The sequence below is a fragment of the Rhamphochromis longiceps genome, linkage group LG22 (assembly GCF_057381845.1).
Source record: "Rhamphochromis longiceps isolate RC_006_pf linkage group LG22, R_longiceps_female_GT1.1, whole genome shotgun sequence".
NCBI lineage: Eukaryota > Metazoa > Chordata > Actinopteri > Cichliformes > Cichlidae > Rhamphochromis > Rhamphochromis longiceps.
In genome coordinates this window covers 35,296,687-35,314,399 of record NC_140577.1, presented here as the reverse complement: position 1 = coordinate 35,314,399, position 17,713 = coordinate 35,296,687, and the positions used below count along the sequence as shown (strand labels likewise).

The 17,713-nt window shown below is 43.8% G+C and overlaps 2 protein-coding genes across 2 annotated transcripts; one reads left to right on the top strand and one right to left on the bottom strand.

Moving 5' to 3' along the window:
- Nucleotides 1-641: 641 nt before the first annotated feature.
- Nucleotides 642-8,257, top strand: ilf2 (interleukin enhancer binding factor 2). The gene is made up of 15 exons (XM_085395476.1): nt 642-798; nt 1,229-1,288; nt 1,603-1,645; nt 1,784-1,888; nt 1,979-2,056; nt 3,929-4,031; nt 4,742-4,807; nt 5,055-5,171; nt 5,291-5,369; nt 5,463-5,550; nt 5,676-5,737; nt 5,816-5,930; nt 6,090-6,180; nt 7,766-7,924; nt 8,073-8,257. Exons 1-14 carry the CDS (start codon nt 794-796, stop codon nt 7,915-7,917), a joined length of 1,164 nt encoding a protein of 387 aa, XP_085251602.1. The 5' UTR covers nt 642-793; the 3' UTR covers nt 7,918-7,924; nt 8,073-8,257.
- Nucleotides 8,258-10,630: 2,373 nt separating this feature from the next.
- Nucleotides 10,631-13,960, bottom strand: pex11b (peroxisomal biogenesis factor 11 beta). The gene is made up of 4 exons (XM_085395478.1): nt 13,257-13,960; nt 12,851-12,963; nt 12,569-12,770; nt 10,631-11,579 (listed from the first exon to the last, which is right to left on the bottom strand). Exons 1-4 carry the CDS (start codon nt 13,310-13,312, stop codon nt 11,186-11,188), a joined length of 765 nt encoding a protein of 254 aa, XP_085251604.1. The 5' UTR covers nt 13,313-13,960; the 3' UTR covers nt 10,631-11,185.
- Between the last annotated feature and the right edge of the window lie 3,753 nt (nt 13,961-17,713).

The following is a 17,713-nucleotide window of genomic DNA, read 5'->3' as shown; positions in this document are numbered from 1 at the left end:
TACATGGAATGTATTCTCATGGAGGTCGGCAATTTGGGGCACACAGCCACAGAGTTAATGATTTCTTCAATGAAAAGCGGTCCCGAGTAATGTGGGTCCAGTTTCTTTGACATGCATTTGAGAGGACTGTCCTTGGAGGACCCAGACTTTCTTGCCTTCCACATACTGTTGGGCTAGGGACCTCATCCAGTCAATGAACTGGTGGTTTTATTCTGCTGTGCGCTGGAGGAAAGCATAAGATTCCCCGGCAGTGGTGTAGGTGATGGTGCACTTGTTGGGTTGCAAATTTTGAAGCCAACATGAAAACCTTATCCAGCCAATGATGTACAGATCCTGCGTTTTAGATCCCATTAAAATCAAAAAAGATCCTCTAGAAAAGATTATTCTGGAAACAGTTTATTAAACAGAGTCATATGAACAGCAAAACAGTACATGACATTACACAGAACAGCAAGACAACAGATCACAAAGCAAGCAAAGCAAACCTCAGGGTGTAGAGGCTGTAAGCATATTGGACGCTCCTTCATAAGGAGTCAAACCTCTAAACATCTAAAGCCTGCAGGACACCGGCCCTCGAGGCCTGGAGTTCGACACCTGTGGTCTACATTGTTAGAATCCCAGCCGCAGTGTGATTCTAAAGATGTCCTGTGGAGGGCAGTGTTGAGATTAGTGTGCCGCCCATTTAACAGAAGAAGCCGACGACTAACAGGCAGCAGCGAGGAGCCGGTCCACAGAGGGACGTTCAACAATTCTCTGAGATTTTCCACGTACAATAATCAAAACGTCGTACGCAATGAGGTATCCGAGTGTAGCGCGTTGGCCAATGTGTTTTAAGTCGAGTACTATCAAGTCTTTGAGTTCTTACCTTGTACCTGTGCTACAAGCTAGCTCTGAGTGCCTGACACAGCCAGTTAGTGGCTTCGTCATTTAAAGCCAGTGGCGTGTATTGTCTGAAAGCTCGCTGTTTCCTTTTTTCTTTCAATGAATTCAAAAGTCCGAGGAGTGTTGCAGGAGCTCTCTCGGTGTAGGGAAGGCTACAGTAGTGCACATATGTTAGCATCTGTGGCTAATAGCTACCCTGCTGGGACGCTCAGTGAAGCAGCGCTGATGTGGTGCATTAAGTCTCTCTACATTAAGTCATTACATCACAGCATCGTTACATGTTGGCTCAGTCGCCAAACGTGGCTCGTGCACGCGCTAACGTCAGCTGTGTTGTGTTTGTGTCCAGAGGAGACCGCGGCAGAGGCCGAGGCGGCCGCTTCGGGGCCCGCGGGGGACTGGTCCAGGGGTGAGTTCTCTGCAGTCCCGCATGCTGCTGCTCCAACAGCACCATCATCACACACGCTGTACGATGCTCCTGTCCCTCTGCTTATTGCACTACACAGACCAATGTGTCAGAATGTAAATGCTGAAATCTCTACGCTTCATTTTTCTGTTCCTGTTCTCAGACAACAGAACTATGAAATCTTGAATGTTGTGCTTTAACTGCCAACCCCGGGAACTGGAATGAAAACCGCTAACACTGCTGTGTAGCCAGAGATACAGACCCTGCAGCTGCAATGCTGTTGAACCAAACGTTAACTAAACGTTATTTTTGTTTAGGTACCGGCCATTTGTCCCACACATCCCATTCGACTTTTATGTGGTAAGTATGTGTGGTGGTGGGAATTAGACACTTCAGCAAATTACAAAGCAGCAAGACGTCAGCCAGCAGTCAGTGTATAATAATAGTATAGAGTGGTTCTAAAGGCAAGTACTCAAGCAGACTGTTGTTTGTCACAAGTGTGAGATGGCCTTCCCCAGAGTGAAGCCTGCACCTGATGAGACGGCTTTCAGTGAGTGTCTGCTGAAAAGGAACCAGGACCTGAGCCCCACCCCTGCGGAGCAGGTCAGTCCGTGAGCCTGCACTCACCCAGTAGCTGTGCACCTGACCTGCTGTTTAAGTTCACTTACACAAACCTTGTTCGTTGTCCGTCAGTCTTCCATCCTGTCCCTGGTCACAAAGATCAACAATGTGATCGACAACCTGATTGTTGCACCTGGCAACTTTGAAGTGGTGAGTCGAACATGAGCGATTGAGTCGTAATGGCTTCAGTGAAGTCCACGCGCTGCTTGTGTGGCTGGTGTGTGTCAGCTGTTCTCTCAGAGCTGAAACATCAAGACTGTTTAGAAACAACACTGAATCACTTGAATGCAGTAACAGTGCTCTGTGCACTATACAGCTTCATTTCCATTGGACAGATTTAGAGCTGGGCGATAGAACGATAACGATATGTATCGCGATATAACTTTTTCTCGATAGAAAAATTTAACTATTGCGATAGACCTCGCCGCTCTTGTCCTCTTAATAAAAAAAAAAAAAGAACAGCCAATCCAAATTAAGTAGCGCAGAGCCGAACCAATCACAGCCGCAGCGTCACGTCACGTGACTTGTTACGTACAGCACAAGTGCCAATCCGCACATGTGTATTTGTTTGGGAAGCAGCCAGCGGGTAATGGAGGAAATGAGTGTGCCGACTAGAAAAATCAACCGAGCGTGACCGAAGAGAAAACAGATGATGGTTCCAACGCCGGAGAGATTGTCGAACGGAAGAGCCATAGAAGTTCCGTAGGGTGAAGGTATTTCGGCTATTTCAAGTCTGACTAAAAACAGAGTAGCGTGCACTGTAAATGTGCCGAAAGCAAGTCTGGAAATACAATAAACTGGTGCATGCGCTACGTCCACACGTACCCGGGTATTTTTGAAAACGCAGATTTTTCTATGCGTTTGCACCTTTCGTCCACACGTAAACGGCGTTTTTGGTCACTGAAAATGGAGATTTTTAAAAACTCCGACCAGGGTGGATATTTTTGAAAACGCAGTTTTTGCATTTATGTGTGGACGAGAAAAACGGAGAAAACGCAGCGTCAAAGGTGTGCGCATTTTTTGACGTCACACTGTGCACCACGTTATTGTTTCGGTGAAATGAATTTCTACAATACTGTTAATTCTACTCTCTGCAGTGTTTAAATGCTTACATATACACACAGTTACTGTCCGTCCACACATACGACTCGGTTCTGCTTCTATGCCCCAGCTTTGTTTACTTTTTCCCACCGAGGCTTCTAGACTTCTGATTGGCCAACATTTCTGCACGGTTAGGAATCTAGCGCCACCTGCTGCTTTGGCATGTTCATAGCAGCGTTTTCCTTCATTTCTGCCTTTATGTGTGGACGGGATTATTTTTTAAAACGGAAACGGAAAATCTCCGTTTTCAAAAATACCCGTGTACGTGTGGACGGAGCCTCAGTCTCTGACTGGAAGCGCTAATTCGTCATTCGGCTTTTGTCAGACTAAAGTAACTGTTAAAACTGTTTGAAAAGCTCAGCTATACAACAAGGAGAGATTGAGAATTTCCTTTTAGTTCTCAGTTTATTTGATATTGACAAAAGTTAGTCAGTTTTGTCTGTTCTTCTGTAAAACAAACTAAGATTTATTTTTAGAATTAATATTTTGTTTCTAAGTGGAATTGACAATTTAGTCTGTTTCATTTGTTCTATTTTGAAACTTAAACGCTTTAGCGGCTGCCTTTTGTGTAGTTTGCAATATTTGCCTTTATTTATCTGAAAAAGTCTCATGTTCCTTAAGTACATCTACCCTGTTGAACTTATTATGGGAAATAAATATTTAAATAAAAACAAGCTGCTGATTATTTCACACTTTACTTGTGAGCAACGGCACATTTAAATCTTACAAATATAGTTATTTGGCTGATATCGTGATAGATATCGTTATCGCCTGAAATGAAAAAAACATATCGTGATATGAAAAAATCTCATATCGCCCAGCTCTAGACAGATTTCATATTTATATTATAAGCTAATTAATAATAATAATAATAATAATAATGGCTTTCGTGTCAGTAATCTTGTACGTGTCGACTTGCAGCAAATTGAAGAGGTGCGTCAGGTGGGTTCCTACAAGAAGGGCACCATGACGACCGGACATAATGTTGCTGACCTGGTTGTAATCCTCAAGATTCTCCCTACATGTGAGTAATTTATGGCACAGTTACTGTCCAAAGAGAAGTTGCTGCTCAGGCACACACCAGCCTGGGAGCTCGGAAAGAAAAGCATCTGGACTTCTTTAGGTTTCTTGAAGACGTTTCATCTGAGAAGCTTCTTCAGTTCTAAGAGAAATTGGTGGAAAGTCCCAGATCCCCCAGTAGGGTTTCAAACCTGGGACTCTCCACCAATTTCTCTTAGAACTGAAGAAGCTTCAGAACCTGAAGAAGTCCAGACGCTTTTCTTTCCAAGCTCCTTAAACTGCGATGAGCTGGATGACTGAGAACCTTCACAGACATCACTTCTAAGCCTTTTTAATGCTCTACGTTGTGCTGCTTCTTGTCACTTGGATAATTTGGCAACTTGTTTGCCGTTATTAAAGAATCTATGGTGATAAAGTCTCATCTGTTTATTTTAAATCCATAAAAACAAATGCACCAGGTTTCAGTCTTGGTTTTGAGCCACATGTAGTTTGGGCTGTAACCAGATGTATGTGACCGTCCTCAGTTTGAGCAGGTGTTACTTTCTGAGCCATCCATCAGTGTGATGTTGCTCATAGAGACAACCTGAAAGGCGGGGCTTCTAAAACCTTTGTATCGGTCGCTATTTCATATAAACCCTGTTGGCACTGTTTGCTGTTGTGTGGGTTGTTCTTGCCCCCTTTGTGTCGCGCTCTGAGGGTCATTGTTCTTTACAGTGGAGGCTGTGGCTGCCCTCGGTAACAAAGTAGTGGAGACGCTTCGCACACAAGACCCTACTGAAGGTAAACAGACGTGTGGTGTTTGAATAGCTGCGTTTGTGGGCGAGTCCTGCTCTGACCGTGTCATGTCCTAAATGTTCAGAGTTTTCATTCAAATTCGATTTAGTAAATGTTTCTTTTTCAGGATAAAAACATTTGGTTTAGTCATTTGACTTGTTGGCTGTGACACTGACCAGAGCTTATAACCAAGTGCTTCTCAGCCTTGCAGCTGTAAAACGTGCCTGACACAGTGTTTGACTCCTCCTCTCAGTGCTGTCCATGTTGACCAATGAGACTGGCTTCGAGATCAGTTCAGCTGATGCTACAGTGAAGATCCTCATCACCACGGTCCCTCCTAACCTGCGCAAACTGGACCCCGAGCTGCACTGTGAGACTTTTGATCTGGTCTGGAGACACAAATGTGCACAGTGGGCCAGTCTTGGTACAAACGTGTAGCGCTGTGGTTGTTTAAAAAAAAGGAATGTCTTTTGTTTCTTGTCTCCTCAGTGGACATCAAGGTGCTGCAGAGTGCCCTCGCTGCCATCCGTCACGCTCGCTGGTTTGAGGAGAACGCCTCTCAGTCAACGTGAGGAAAAGTCGTATTTTACCTGGTCTGCTTTCACAGTAACAATACAAATAAGCTCACTGGAGCTTGGTTTGTTTCACGTCTGATCTTTAGAGTCAAAGTATTGATCCGCCTGCTGAAAGACTTGAGGCTGCGTTTCCCTGGATTCGAACCCCTGACGCCCTGGATCCTCGATCTGCTGGTAAGTTCCATAAATGATGTCCTGAGTGAATAAATAATCCACGTCCACAACGCTGACGTCCTTATTTATTGGAAGGACGTTAAACGTTGGTTTGTTCCATAAAGCAGTGAGTATTCCCTCTCTAGGGCCACTCTGCAGTGATGAACAACCCCTCCAGGCAGCCTCTGTCTCTGAACGTGGCCTACAGGTCAGTCGTCACTCTGCTCAGATTGCACTCTGTTTTGTAGTCGCTGTGGAAGAAATGTTTCTGTTGTTGTTCTTGAAGGCGCTGCCTGCAGATGCTGGCTGCTGGTCTCTTTCTGCCTGGCTCTGTGGGCATCACTGACCCCTGTGAAAGTGGAAACTTCAGAGTGCACACGGTCATGACTCTAGAACAGCAGGTAGATCTGCTCAGTGCTTTTTATTCCTGCAGGTCACGTTTCTTATTTGTGCCAAGCTTAATCCTGTCTGTGGAACTGGAAACATGTTTATGTCGCACTCAACACAGTACAGAATATTCAGCTCTGAGCGAGGATGTGACTGCAGGTGTGTTTGTGCAGGACATGGTGTGCTTCACCGCTCAGACTCTGGTGAGGGTGCTGTCTCACGGAGGCTACAGGAAGATCCTCGGTCTGGAGGGCGATGCCAGCTGTAAGATAACATCATTGTTCTCTGTACCTTAACATGTAGTCTATAGTTTATGGGCTAAATGAACAAACACCTGATTTCTCAGTTTAAATTGCACACGTTACAGCTGAGCTGTCTCTAGGACACACTGCAAATGCACACATCGTGTGTCAGGACATGGAGTCACCTTCATCTAACATCTGTGAACACCTGTGTAAATAGACCGTATTCATATTTGATAAACATTCTAAATAACGTCAGTGTCCATATTTATAACTGCGTGTTTATGTAATATTATGGACAGAATGCACTCATAATGGACGTCACTGTAAGTTTGGGCTTTTAAAGACTCTTTTTCTAGGCTGGACCGGTGCTGCACAGCATCCATCTTTAGTTACACAACAATTTATTTGGGATTTTCTGTTTGGATTATTTTGGAAAGCCCATAAAGGGTCAGAATTATACACACAGGCTCACAGATGTACACATGCCTCCACTAATGTTTGGTTAAACGTCCCTCAGCAAGCTGCAACATGGCAGCCGTCACCAAGCTGCGAGCATCATTCTGTCTGCAGTTGGTATAACTGGCAGGGCTGATTTAAATGTGTTGGTTCTGGTGATGTAGACGATACATCATGAAGGTTTATCACAGTTAATTCATCTTATCAGAAAAAGACTGCATGTAATTGTCAGCTTGCCCCTTTTTAACCAGTCTGATAGCTGACTCTGTGGTAACAGGTTTTAGTGACTGTGTACTTCATACAAACTAGAATATCTTATTGGATTAAACAGATATTGACAAAGTTGAACTTTAAGCCAAATATTTTCAGTTGAAAAAGATGCTAAACTGTAATGTTCTCAAAATCTGAGCCTCGGTGGTTTCTGGATTATTTCCTGTCAGGCACAGTTTGACAAAGCGGTGACGCTGAGGCTGAATAAGCTCATCTTATACAGTTGTTTGAATTGATCTTGGACTTTGCAGTTGCTCATAAATGTATGTAATCTAACTGCATGTTTCCTACAAAGCCACTGTGATGAAACGCGTGTTTGCTACAGAGCCTGACAGAATGTAACACAGACCAGCCCAGAAACACACAATGAAACAGTGACCGGTGTGCCTGGTAGTTTATTGAATCTAATTTAAAACGAACGCAGGTTTATTTTAATAAGTGTGCATTTCAGCATGAAAGGTGAAGGAGCCAGGCAAAGAGAAGTGTTCTGGGACAATCCCAGTTTAGAATGAGCATTTTTACCCTCGTGACTGGGTGCAGTCACTGTGTACACACTGACACGGGACTCAAAGAGTGTAACGTTTGTTTTTCTTACACATCTACACTGTGAAAGGCTGCTCAGGGAAGACTGGGCGCTGTGGACAACAATATGATGACTCGAGGACAAGGCAGTCTAGGACTTTAAAATTTCCACCGTAGGAACAGCCGCTGAAACTCTTGCTATGTTTGAATTTCAGTGACCTCAACCGTAAGGTCAGGGTCAGAGGTCAAGTTTTCAGAAAATCACTCAGGCTCTACTCGGGCTGAACAGCAGCATCTCATGCTGAGCTGTGATTGATCAATTGTACCCGCTGTAAAATAATATTGTGTTTCTGCAGACCTAGCAACAGAGATGTCGACATGGGACGGCGTGATCGTGACTCCCTCAGAGAAAGCCTACGAGAAACCTCCGGAGAGGAAGGAGGAGGAAGATGAAGCTTTGGAGGAAGGAGGGGACGGAGAGGACGAGAGCATGGAGACACAGGAGTGACGAAGAGGTTCGAGCATCACCAACATCCACCGCATTGCAGGATGAATGCTCAGTTGCATGTATCTTAAAGAGCTGAGTCTTCTCATCATATGGCTAAAATGTTCATCGCTGTGTTCGTTCTGACAAACACGACCTCGCTCTGTTTTCTTCCACAGTGAACGTGGGTAATTTATCGTCCCTTCAGCCTGACCACTCTGAAAGACCAGCAGCAGAGTTCGTACGACAGTCACTGGTCCCCTCGTGTCCCTGATTTCTTTTTCTTTTTTATATATAAATGGTAATGTTGGTTTTGTTTGTACTTCCTTTTTGTAACAGTTGACATAAACTTATTTCTAGTTTTGCCGAGTCTTCTGTGTCCTTTGCAAAGATGAAGGTGAACTGGGAAGAATTAACACGCAGGTCTGGTCACACGTCTCACTCATTACAATTAAACTTGTAGGAAGTGAAATCTATGCAACACACACTCACTCACACTCTGTGGGTAAAATAAGTACTGAACACATCACCAATGTGACATAAAATTCACACCAGATGTCAGGAACAACCCATCCAATCAAACCATAAATGACACAGGGAAAACATTGAACATGGTCACTGAAATGTATTTAATACATATACAAAAGCCTTTGTTGGTGATGACTTGGTTCTTTCGGGTCAGCTGATTGGCTGGGCCATGCTTTATTTTCCTTCTGTGAAACCAGCTGCGTGGTTTGAGACGTCAGTTTCATCTTCATCATCCTGATAGATGGCAGCAATTTTTGTTGTCTCTGTAAATGTTTCCATCCTTCCTTCAGTTCTGTCAGGCGTTTCAGTGCAGGGAGCTGAACAGCCCCACATCCTGATGCTCCCACCTCCAGGCTTCACTGCTGCTACGGTGTTTTTGGGGTGATATGCAGCGCCTTTCAAACATGTGTGCATTACGGCATCCAAAGAGTTCAGTTTTGGTCTCATCAGACTATATCCTCCCAGTATTTCACAGGTGTGTCTAAATGTTGTTCAGCAAACTTTAAACAGTGAGCTTTACTTGTTTTCTGCTGATTCCAGGTCTTCCTGTTGCTCTCCTTAGCTCCTCGACTACCTTTCTGATAATTCATCTCACTCTGGAAGCTTGCGGCACACTTTATTGTGGAATTTCCACTTCCAGATTATGGCCCAACAGTGCTCACAAGAACTGTCAGTAGTTTGGAAATTCTTCTGTAACCAATGCCGTCGAAATGTTTTGCAACAATAAGGTTGCGACGGTCGTTGCGAGCTCAGTCGTTTCACCCATCATCAGATGTTTCTTGTGTGACACGTTGGTAATGAGACATTTATAGGCCAACCAGCCTGACTCTCTCATTTCTGCAGGTGTCATGAGTAGGGATGGGTATCGTTTAGGTTTTATCCGATACCGGTGCCAAATCGGTACTTTTGAAACGGTGCCGGTGCTCAAACCGGTGCTTAAAGAATGGAGAACACAAAATTGGTCCAAAAACCTCTCATGTTCAGCTGTTTTTGTAAAAAGATAACAATGTTAGCCTTTTCTGCAGCTATGGGGCATATATGGTATCACTCTTGGCTGGAAGCAGTGCTTAAACAATGGAAAAAACACAAACTTTGTCCAAAAACCTCTCATGTTTAGCTGTTTTCCACTTTTTCTTTGGTCATTTTAGCCTTTTTGGCCAGGGTGAAGGGAGCATCTGCCATCAAACAAGAAGACAGCCGCATGTAGCTATGATGATGTTTGCTAGTTCACCTTACATGCATTAATGTAATAACGTGGTTAGCCTACTCAACGTAAATTACACACGAACAACATTAAGCTACTCACGCAGAGAAGAACGGCTGCTGCTGCATCATCATCCTCATCATTTCTGCTACACTGGCAGGGCTAGGGGCCAGGACTCTCCTCTTCGTGTTTTTGGGGGATGTTGCATAACAGGCAACCCACCCGCAGTAGATGTGCACAGTGTGAGGTCTCGCAGCAAGCTATCAAATACGGCGCATTTCTCGGCTTTAACAATATGCTATACGTCTCCAGGTGTTTCATCGGATTCGAGGTGTTACCTCCTTTGACAGTATCACAGTATCAGCTTAAAGCACTTGTTGCTGCTGAGTTTGCATCTTTTGCTGTGAAGTACAGCCAGACTTTTGACCGCTTCGCCTTGGACATTTTTAATCTGTAGCTCTGCTCTAAAAGAACGTACGTACCTGGCCCCGCCTACTATCCTCGGAAACGTAAAATGATTGGCTAGAAGTGTATCACAGCTCAGGAAAATAAAGCACCGAAATGTGCGCTGCTTTTCGGTTTGGTTACTACCGTTTATGTCAGAACCGGTGCCATGGGACACCGGTACCCATCCCTAGTCATGACTGTCCTGCCTTTTTGCACCTCCCTTTCTTCATGTGTTCAATACTTTTTACCCCGTTTCATTTCTGGACATCTGTAGTTAATTTCTTTGCATGTGTGGATTGGATGTGTTGTTACTGGTGACGTCGTGTCAACAGCACCTATAAATATATTTACTTATAAAACTGATGTGTTCAACACACATCTGACACAACTTTCATCAGCATGAGAAGACTAATTCTTGATGTTGGCCTGACTTTGCACAAACACTGTTAATAGTTCATGTGGAATCTTAACCCTGGTTACAGATGCAATAGATCCAGATCCATGTTGTACGAAACTGGATGTAGTGTTGTTACACTTTACTGTAGTGATTCAGACAAATCAAATTCCTTTGGATTTATTTCTCCAGTAGTTAAGTCACTTAGTAGTTCAAAAACAGAATATCTAAAACACAAACTTGCTGGGAGCAGGCGGTAAAATCACATGATGTAAAAACTTTAAACACAGAGGGCAGAAATCACACGTTCTGGAGTGATATCAACAGACAGTACTGCCTTGATTACACTCTGTTACAGACACGGTCATAGACAGCTGGAGATGTGATGGTTATGTGCAGAACGGCAGCAACTAGCATGGTTTACTTCACATGAGGGAAGCGAGGGCTTTAAAGCAGCAATGTGATCTAAGGCCAAACAACCGTGTTCATGCAGGTCTGAAGTAATATGTGAAACTGGTTTAGCATTTTAGAAACTCCTCAGCTTTTCTGTAGCAAGAGATTTGAAGGAACTCGATCACACAGCATGGTGGCAGTACTACAGCTCCTGCAGTCAGGACTGCTTTGTGTAGAATCAGGGGGAAATAAATTTTGTTAACCCGAGTAGATTTTTCTCAATCCTTACTAGTCCTCAAATGAATATCTCCTCCAAGTCTTACAATTTATGGCTTGAGCTTGAGCCAGGGGTGAACCATGGTGAGGATGGACAGGACGGACGAGGCCAGGCCACAAGCCCCGACAAAGCCTGGACCTGTAGGGTAAATCCCCAACCGGTCCAGTGGGATGAAGACATCACAACTGTTCTTCACCAGGTCCAACAGCAGTGGCGGGTTGCTGTACAGCACAGTCCCCACCAGATGAAGCTGACTGTAGAGCCAGCCAAAACCCATGGCTTGTGTGGCAGGTGAGGAGGAAGAGGGAAGGTGGTCAGGTGGCAGAGGAATGCTGGGGGAGGATGGCTGTTTGCTGGTTGTGGAACGTGCTTCGCGCTCCATGAGGAGATGGAGCTCGTAGGCATCTCGGGTCAGGTTCAGGATCAAAGCAAAGAGGTAGTACCTGCAGGTTTAACCACACAGTTTGTTTAACTCAATTTTAAATTTCAGTTACCTGAAATCAATCACTAGAAGATAACTGTGATTCCTTTGTGACCCTGATATGAAGATGACTGCAACCACACTTCAAATCAGGCTTTGAGTGCATGTGATGCAAACTCAAAGCCCTGTGGGTAACTGCTGGAAGTGGACACAGGTGAGTTAAATACCATGACTTAATTTCCCACACAAAGGCATCACACCAGCTCTGGTTTAAAGCTCCGCATGTCCTCTGAAACAGGTTCGTTACCACTATCAGTAAACAGACTTGAACCTTTTTATTATGAGTGCTTAAAGTACTTTCAAATTAAAAGCCTCAGTGACACTTTCACAGAGGAATGTCTGGTGTATTCTTACACACTCGAGTGCCATGTTAGACATGTGGACTGAAGGAGCTGCAAACCGAAACCTGAGTCTAACAACAAGTTACTTAGCCTTCATAATTGGAAGCACTCGATTAACTGGATTAAGCCCACTGCTTCTCATTAACAGATTCATCCTGCGCTACTTTGTATCTGTTGTCTGCTTACATGACAGGTTGTCAGGTCACTATGTTGCGGCTGTAGGGTTGTGCAGTCGCTCTGTCCAATGGCTTGACTTACTCTGTAACCTCGGTGAGGCTGCCATAACTGCACACGTCACCACACAGTTCTGATTAGTTCTGAAAAAGGTTTTCCAGAAAGCTGAACAGGGACAGCTGTAAGGGACCAGAGGCTCACTGGGGAGGCAGCTCAGTTCAGCTGTATTTATACAGCGCCAAATCACACCAACAGTTCCCCCAGTGTGCTTTATAGTGTAAAGACCCTATAATAATACAACATAATGTTGCTAATGAACGACATGGAGGATTTTTAGGCCCTCAATGCGATCAGTAGATGTACATATAGTTTGATCTGTGGAGCAACATGACACTGTTTACACAACCAGTCCTGCATGTATTTCTTCCTCACACACCTGAAAGATCTCTGACTCCACTTGTGCTGGTCGAGTTTGGAGATGAGACCGGTTTTTCCCGCCCACAGCACATTGTCGCAGGCAAAGTACATGGCTCTGTTAAGGTGACTGATGGTCAGGCACAGCCGCAGCACGCTGTCAGAAAGGTGTATGGCCCTTTTGGCGGCCTCCAGGGCCTCCACGGAGTTGCCCAGGCGTAGCACTGTGGAAGAACCAACACCAGTCCCACTTAAGCTTTGGTACGTGGAAACGACTCAGACTCGCTCTGGCTGTTTTACTCACACTTTCTTGTCAGACTCATGTGTGCCTCCAGCTGACTGACAGTTCTGCGGATCTGAGCTGCTTCGTCATTTTGCAGAGTGGATCCGAGCAGCGCGCAAGCATACTGTGCAGCCCTGTGAACGCACAACGCACAGTCATTATCAACAGACACACACGTCTCCAGGACGGAAAGCAGTGCGCTTAACAAACTCAACTACTCTGTGCAGCTGCAGCTGGCATCTTAAGGCCGCTTGATTTGAAACCAGCGCAGGAAGAGCTGCTCCTACTGAGCAGATAAAAGTTCCGCTTCAAACACGGAACTCAGTCTGCAACATCCAGCCGACGGTTTTATCACATTAGCAGAAATGAACAAGCTCGACGAATCCCGCGTCTCAACCAGCAACGTGCCAAACGTCAGTAACGTCACCTGAAAACTCTCTCCTTGGCTTGGCTCTGGGCATTAAAGCGAACCCAAGAGTCCATGTTGGCTCGCGGCTCGTATCCGCTGCTCGGCTAGCTGTCAAACTGCTAACTTATCTTTAAATGCTTTAGTGCGGTTGTTTGTTTTAATGCCAGAAGAGCTCCTCCGTTTTTAGCTCTGCTTTCTACGCTTAACTGTCCGAGTAGAAAACAAGAGGGTCAATCCAGCGCTTCTAATTCTTCTTCTTAGTGATGTGTCGGTGGCGAACGAAACGGCTCTTAGAGCCGATTCTTTGACATGAACGACGCGAGTCGACTAATTATCGCGAGCCGTGTTTTTTCTTTTCTTTCTCTCACCCTCTCTCTCTCTCGCACTTTTTCTGCTTTGCGCTGAGCAGAGGGGGAGGGCCGGTAGTTACACTCACAGTAGCACAGGAACAGAGCGGGAGGAAGAAAGAGAGCCAGGGACAACAACGTCACATTAGAAAGGTATAGTAATCATCCACAACTATTTTCAGTTGCGGATGATAAAGGATTCAGAAAGTTTATTCATGCAGGCCCATATGACAGAGAATGTGCATGTTCTTTTTGTTTTCACGTTTCAATTTATATTTAATTGTGTTGTGGTTTGCAGTGTTTTGTGTTGTCCATCCATCCATCCATTTGCTTCCACTTATCCTTTTCAGGGTCGCGGGGGGCGCTGGAGCCTATCCCAGCTGTCATAGGGCGAAAGGTGGGGTACAACCTGGACAGGTCGCCAGTCTGTCGCAGGGCTAACACACAGGGACAGACAACCATTCGCACTCACATTCACACCTAGTGACAATTTGAATTATCCAATTAACCTATCCCCACAAGCTGTATGTCTTTGGACGGTGGGAGGAAGCCGGAGTACCCGGAGAGAACCCACGCAAACACGGGGAGAACATGCAAACTCCACACAGAAAGACCCCGGCCTGATGGTGGAATTGAACTCAGGATCTTCTTGCTGTGCGGCAGTTTTGTGTTGTTTCACTTTAAATTTGTTTAAAAGGAAAAAGCTGAACATTTAAATATTTAAAAGTTGAAATGTGAATAGTTGGTTTTTGTATTATATGATTTATTTATTACATTTTATGTGCAGTGAATAAATAAAAGTATATTTACGGTACCCTAGAGACAAAGCACGTACAAATCCCGAAGCACGTACAAACTCCAAAACACTAAAAACTCCAAAACATGTACAAAACACAACGGCAGTGCTCCAGAATGCTAGGCGCTAGGCGTGTTGAGCTTTTGTTACCTCGTGGCTACACAAGTCAGCAAGTACCAACGACCGGATTTGGTGTGATCTAGGTAGCTCTGTTTTGGAAGTTCACTTAATGCTAGAAATGTGTTATGAAGTTTGTACGTGCTTTGGAATTTGTACATGCTTTTTGGAGTGCTTTGTGTCAAGGGGCCACCGCATATATTTATATATAAACATATATAAATAAAACAACTTTTTAAAAAAAATAGTAATTCTTTTTGTGCATAATTTTATATTATTATTAATAATAAATTAATTAAAGCAACAAAACAACCTGAAGACCCGGCTCTTTTTAGTGAGTCGAGCCGAAAGATCCGGTTCTCTAAAAAGATCCGGAAATCCCATCACTACTTCTTCTTCGGTTGAGCTGCTGCTCGGCAAAGCAGCTGACCCGCTGGCGCCCCCTGTGGACCGGAGTTTGAAACCGGCGCTGTAGAGCCTGTTTTCTTCGAAAAATAAGTGACCTTTCGGTAAACTTCATTTGTTTTATCTTCATGGATGTTTCCCACATTCCAGAAACACGTGCTGATTTTATTATTATTATTATTATTATTATTATTATTATTATTATTATCTTCTTTTTTTTTTACATGTTCTTATCTGTGCTTATCTTAGGGGCTTCCAACAGTGGCGGAGCAGTGGGTTATTATTTGTGTAGATAAAATAACAACGAAGCATATACTATACAAATGTAGCACAATTTAAAGACTATTGTACTGTGTTGCTACATATATGCAATAGATAAAAGACAAAGCTTACATAGAACAAATGTGTTTATATGTGAAAAAACAGAAATATGTTCTACATTATTATTAGATAAATCTAAAGTAGTTAATCTCATAAAAAACAGATTACAATAAATAAAGTGCACCAAAGTTTAATGTGCTCTTAAATTTAGATTATCTTAAAGAAAGAAAGGATTATTTTGTAAGAAGAACACATTTTAATTAATTAATGATTTATTGTTTTTATTTTTAATAATTATTAATATATTAAAGACTGAGTTTTTTTTCTTTACCAAATATTTATATAGTGCATTTTTTATAGCTGTGGTTCCTCTACAACAACTGGAGGAAGAACCTGAGACACAACCTGCGGCAAACAGAGGCCCAAAACGCTGCACAGAACAACAAGAATGACTTTACAGGTGAACTAACCAACAATCATCAGCAACTTTGACCAACATTTCCAAATGGAGTTTCCTGAACAAACAACACCCAGAAAAAGACAAAGAGATAAAATAGTTTGTTTTTTTTGCTCAAATGAAACATTTTTACAAAAATACACTTTTATTACTTGCAGCTCATTAAAGTCTGTATCTGCAACATATTTTTTTCGTAGCAGACCCACAAACCCCTTGTTAATCCTCATGTTGTGTTCATTTCCTGGTTAAACAAGTTTGTGTTCCGGGTCAAAATGACTCATCATCGTGTTTTGGAGAGAATGAAGCGACTCACTGAACCAGAGCAAGAAGAGCAGAGTCGCATAAATGATCATAACTACAGCTCACCCCCTGAACTGGACATGTGTGCATCATCTCAAGAAGACCTGTCCAAAGAGGTCGAGGATTTAAGGAAGCATAAACAGGGATTATGTTATCTGGCTCCGACCTCTGTCCACATCAGTTCAATTATATAGCTTCTGATAAATATGTACCCAGTGTATTTTTCATGTTCATGCTTTGGTATTTAAGAAATATCTTAACGTTACAGATGAAATATAGAAACAAATATTTTAATCAGATTATCTGAATGTAGCCAAGCATCTGAGACACTTTTCCTCTGATCGTGCTGATCGCACATCTGTATCAGTGTTTGTTCTTTGCACAAAGTAGTCTTCCTGTGCCCACACAAAGTCACGCCACTGCATGAGCAGTTGTCGTTGCACTGTCCAGGAACATGAATTGCTCTTCTTTAGGAGTAAGGGAACCAGATTCTATCTATGCACATATTTGCAGTCATTAACATTTTGTACATTGTGGCATTTGAATCTGACAAAACCAAACTGGGGATATTCGTTGGGATCAAAACCAACAGCACCAAGAAATGCAGGAAGTCAGGGGCAGTGGGGTGAGTGACTAGAACACCAGGTCAGTAGTTTACAATAATTAGCCTGCTACACTCAGCTGCTGTTGGAGGCTCCATCTCAGCACCTCTCCTCAGGACCTCCAAAAAGTGACCTAAAGATTGCTTAAACATAAAAGATAAGTTGTTAAGGGTTAGGAATTAGCTGCTATGCTGGACAATCCAGTGGGCGGTCGACTCCCTTCACTATTACCTTCTGGGATGTCCATTCACCCTCTGCTCAGGTCACGCCCTACTGCAGTCTGGCTCTCCAGCCTTTTAACACTAAGCTGGTCCATAGGCCGGGAGCACAGATGGGAGGGGTAAGCTAGGCTGGATGGCTCCCTGGTTAGATTTCTGGGGGTGTGTGTGGTTTGAGGCTTGGCTACAGGGGAAGGGTGGGGCAGTGGATTCAGAGGGCTGGTGCTCGTTGTCTAATCATGCCTCCCTTATTTGAGTAGCACGCAGGGATCTGGAAGAAGAGTGGCGTTGGAGAGATGGCATCGCAGCTGGCTGGACTAGGAAGTCTGAAAGACAGCGTGCGGATTTGGGTCATCGTGCAAATAAAGTGAAATATGCAGCACAAGCACAAGCAGTCAGTCCTCATTGTGGCTTCTTCTTAAGGGAGTGGCAGGTCTTCAGTGACTGCAGGATCGTTGTCTTGCAACATGTACTCTCGCTTAGTCAACAGCTCTAGTTTGTCCTCCTTAAATCCTTCTTACAATCCCACAGAAATCAGAACTATCAGAGATATAGTATCCAACCCCCCAAAATAGCTCAAATAACGTTACATATTGAATCCAGTTTACAGTTGAAGCCTTTCGTCGTAATGAGCGAGGCCTGTTGCTACGGTTACTCTACAAACACACGGACAGAAAGGAAGTTCTCAGACACCCGTCCCTGTATATTTTACCCATCGCGTAATCCTATCCCAATACCTATCACCACTAGATGGTGGTAGGTGAGTTATACTCCACGACGGGCCTTCTTTAACACAAGGTTCGTCAAAGCTTTAGAACTTTGGAAGAAAACATCGTGGATTATTTGAGGGGCAACGCATACGTTTGCAGTTTCCTACTAATTATTGTTTCCTGCAAAGAACTGTGTAGTTCA

Bases quoted from the DNA above. Each gene is read 5' to 3' on its own strand.
- ilf2 (XM_085395476.1), top strand. The intron at 1,889-1,978 runs GTCAGTCCGTGA...GTTGTCCGTCAG, and splicing joins GCCCCACCCCTGCGGAGCAG to TCTTCCATCCTGTCCCTGGT. The intron at 4,808-5,054 runs GTAAACAGACGT...TCCTCCTCTCAG, and splicing joins CACACAAGACCCTACTGAAG to TGCTGTCCATGTTGACCAAT.
- pex11b (XM_085395478.1), bottom strand. From the start codon at position 13,312: ATGGACTCTTGGGTTCGCTTTAATGCCCAGAGCCAAGCCAAGGAGAGA. The intron at 12,964-13,256 runs GTGACGTTACTG...GTGCGTTCACAG, and splicing joins GCCAAGGAGAGAGTTTTCAG to GGCTGCACAGTATGCTTGCG. The intron at 11,580-12,568 runs GTGTGTGAGGAA...TTAAACCTGCAG, and splicing joins TGGAGTCAGAGATCTTTCAG to GTACTACCTCTTTGCTTTGA.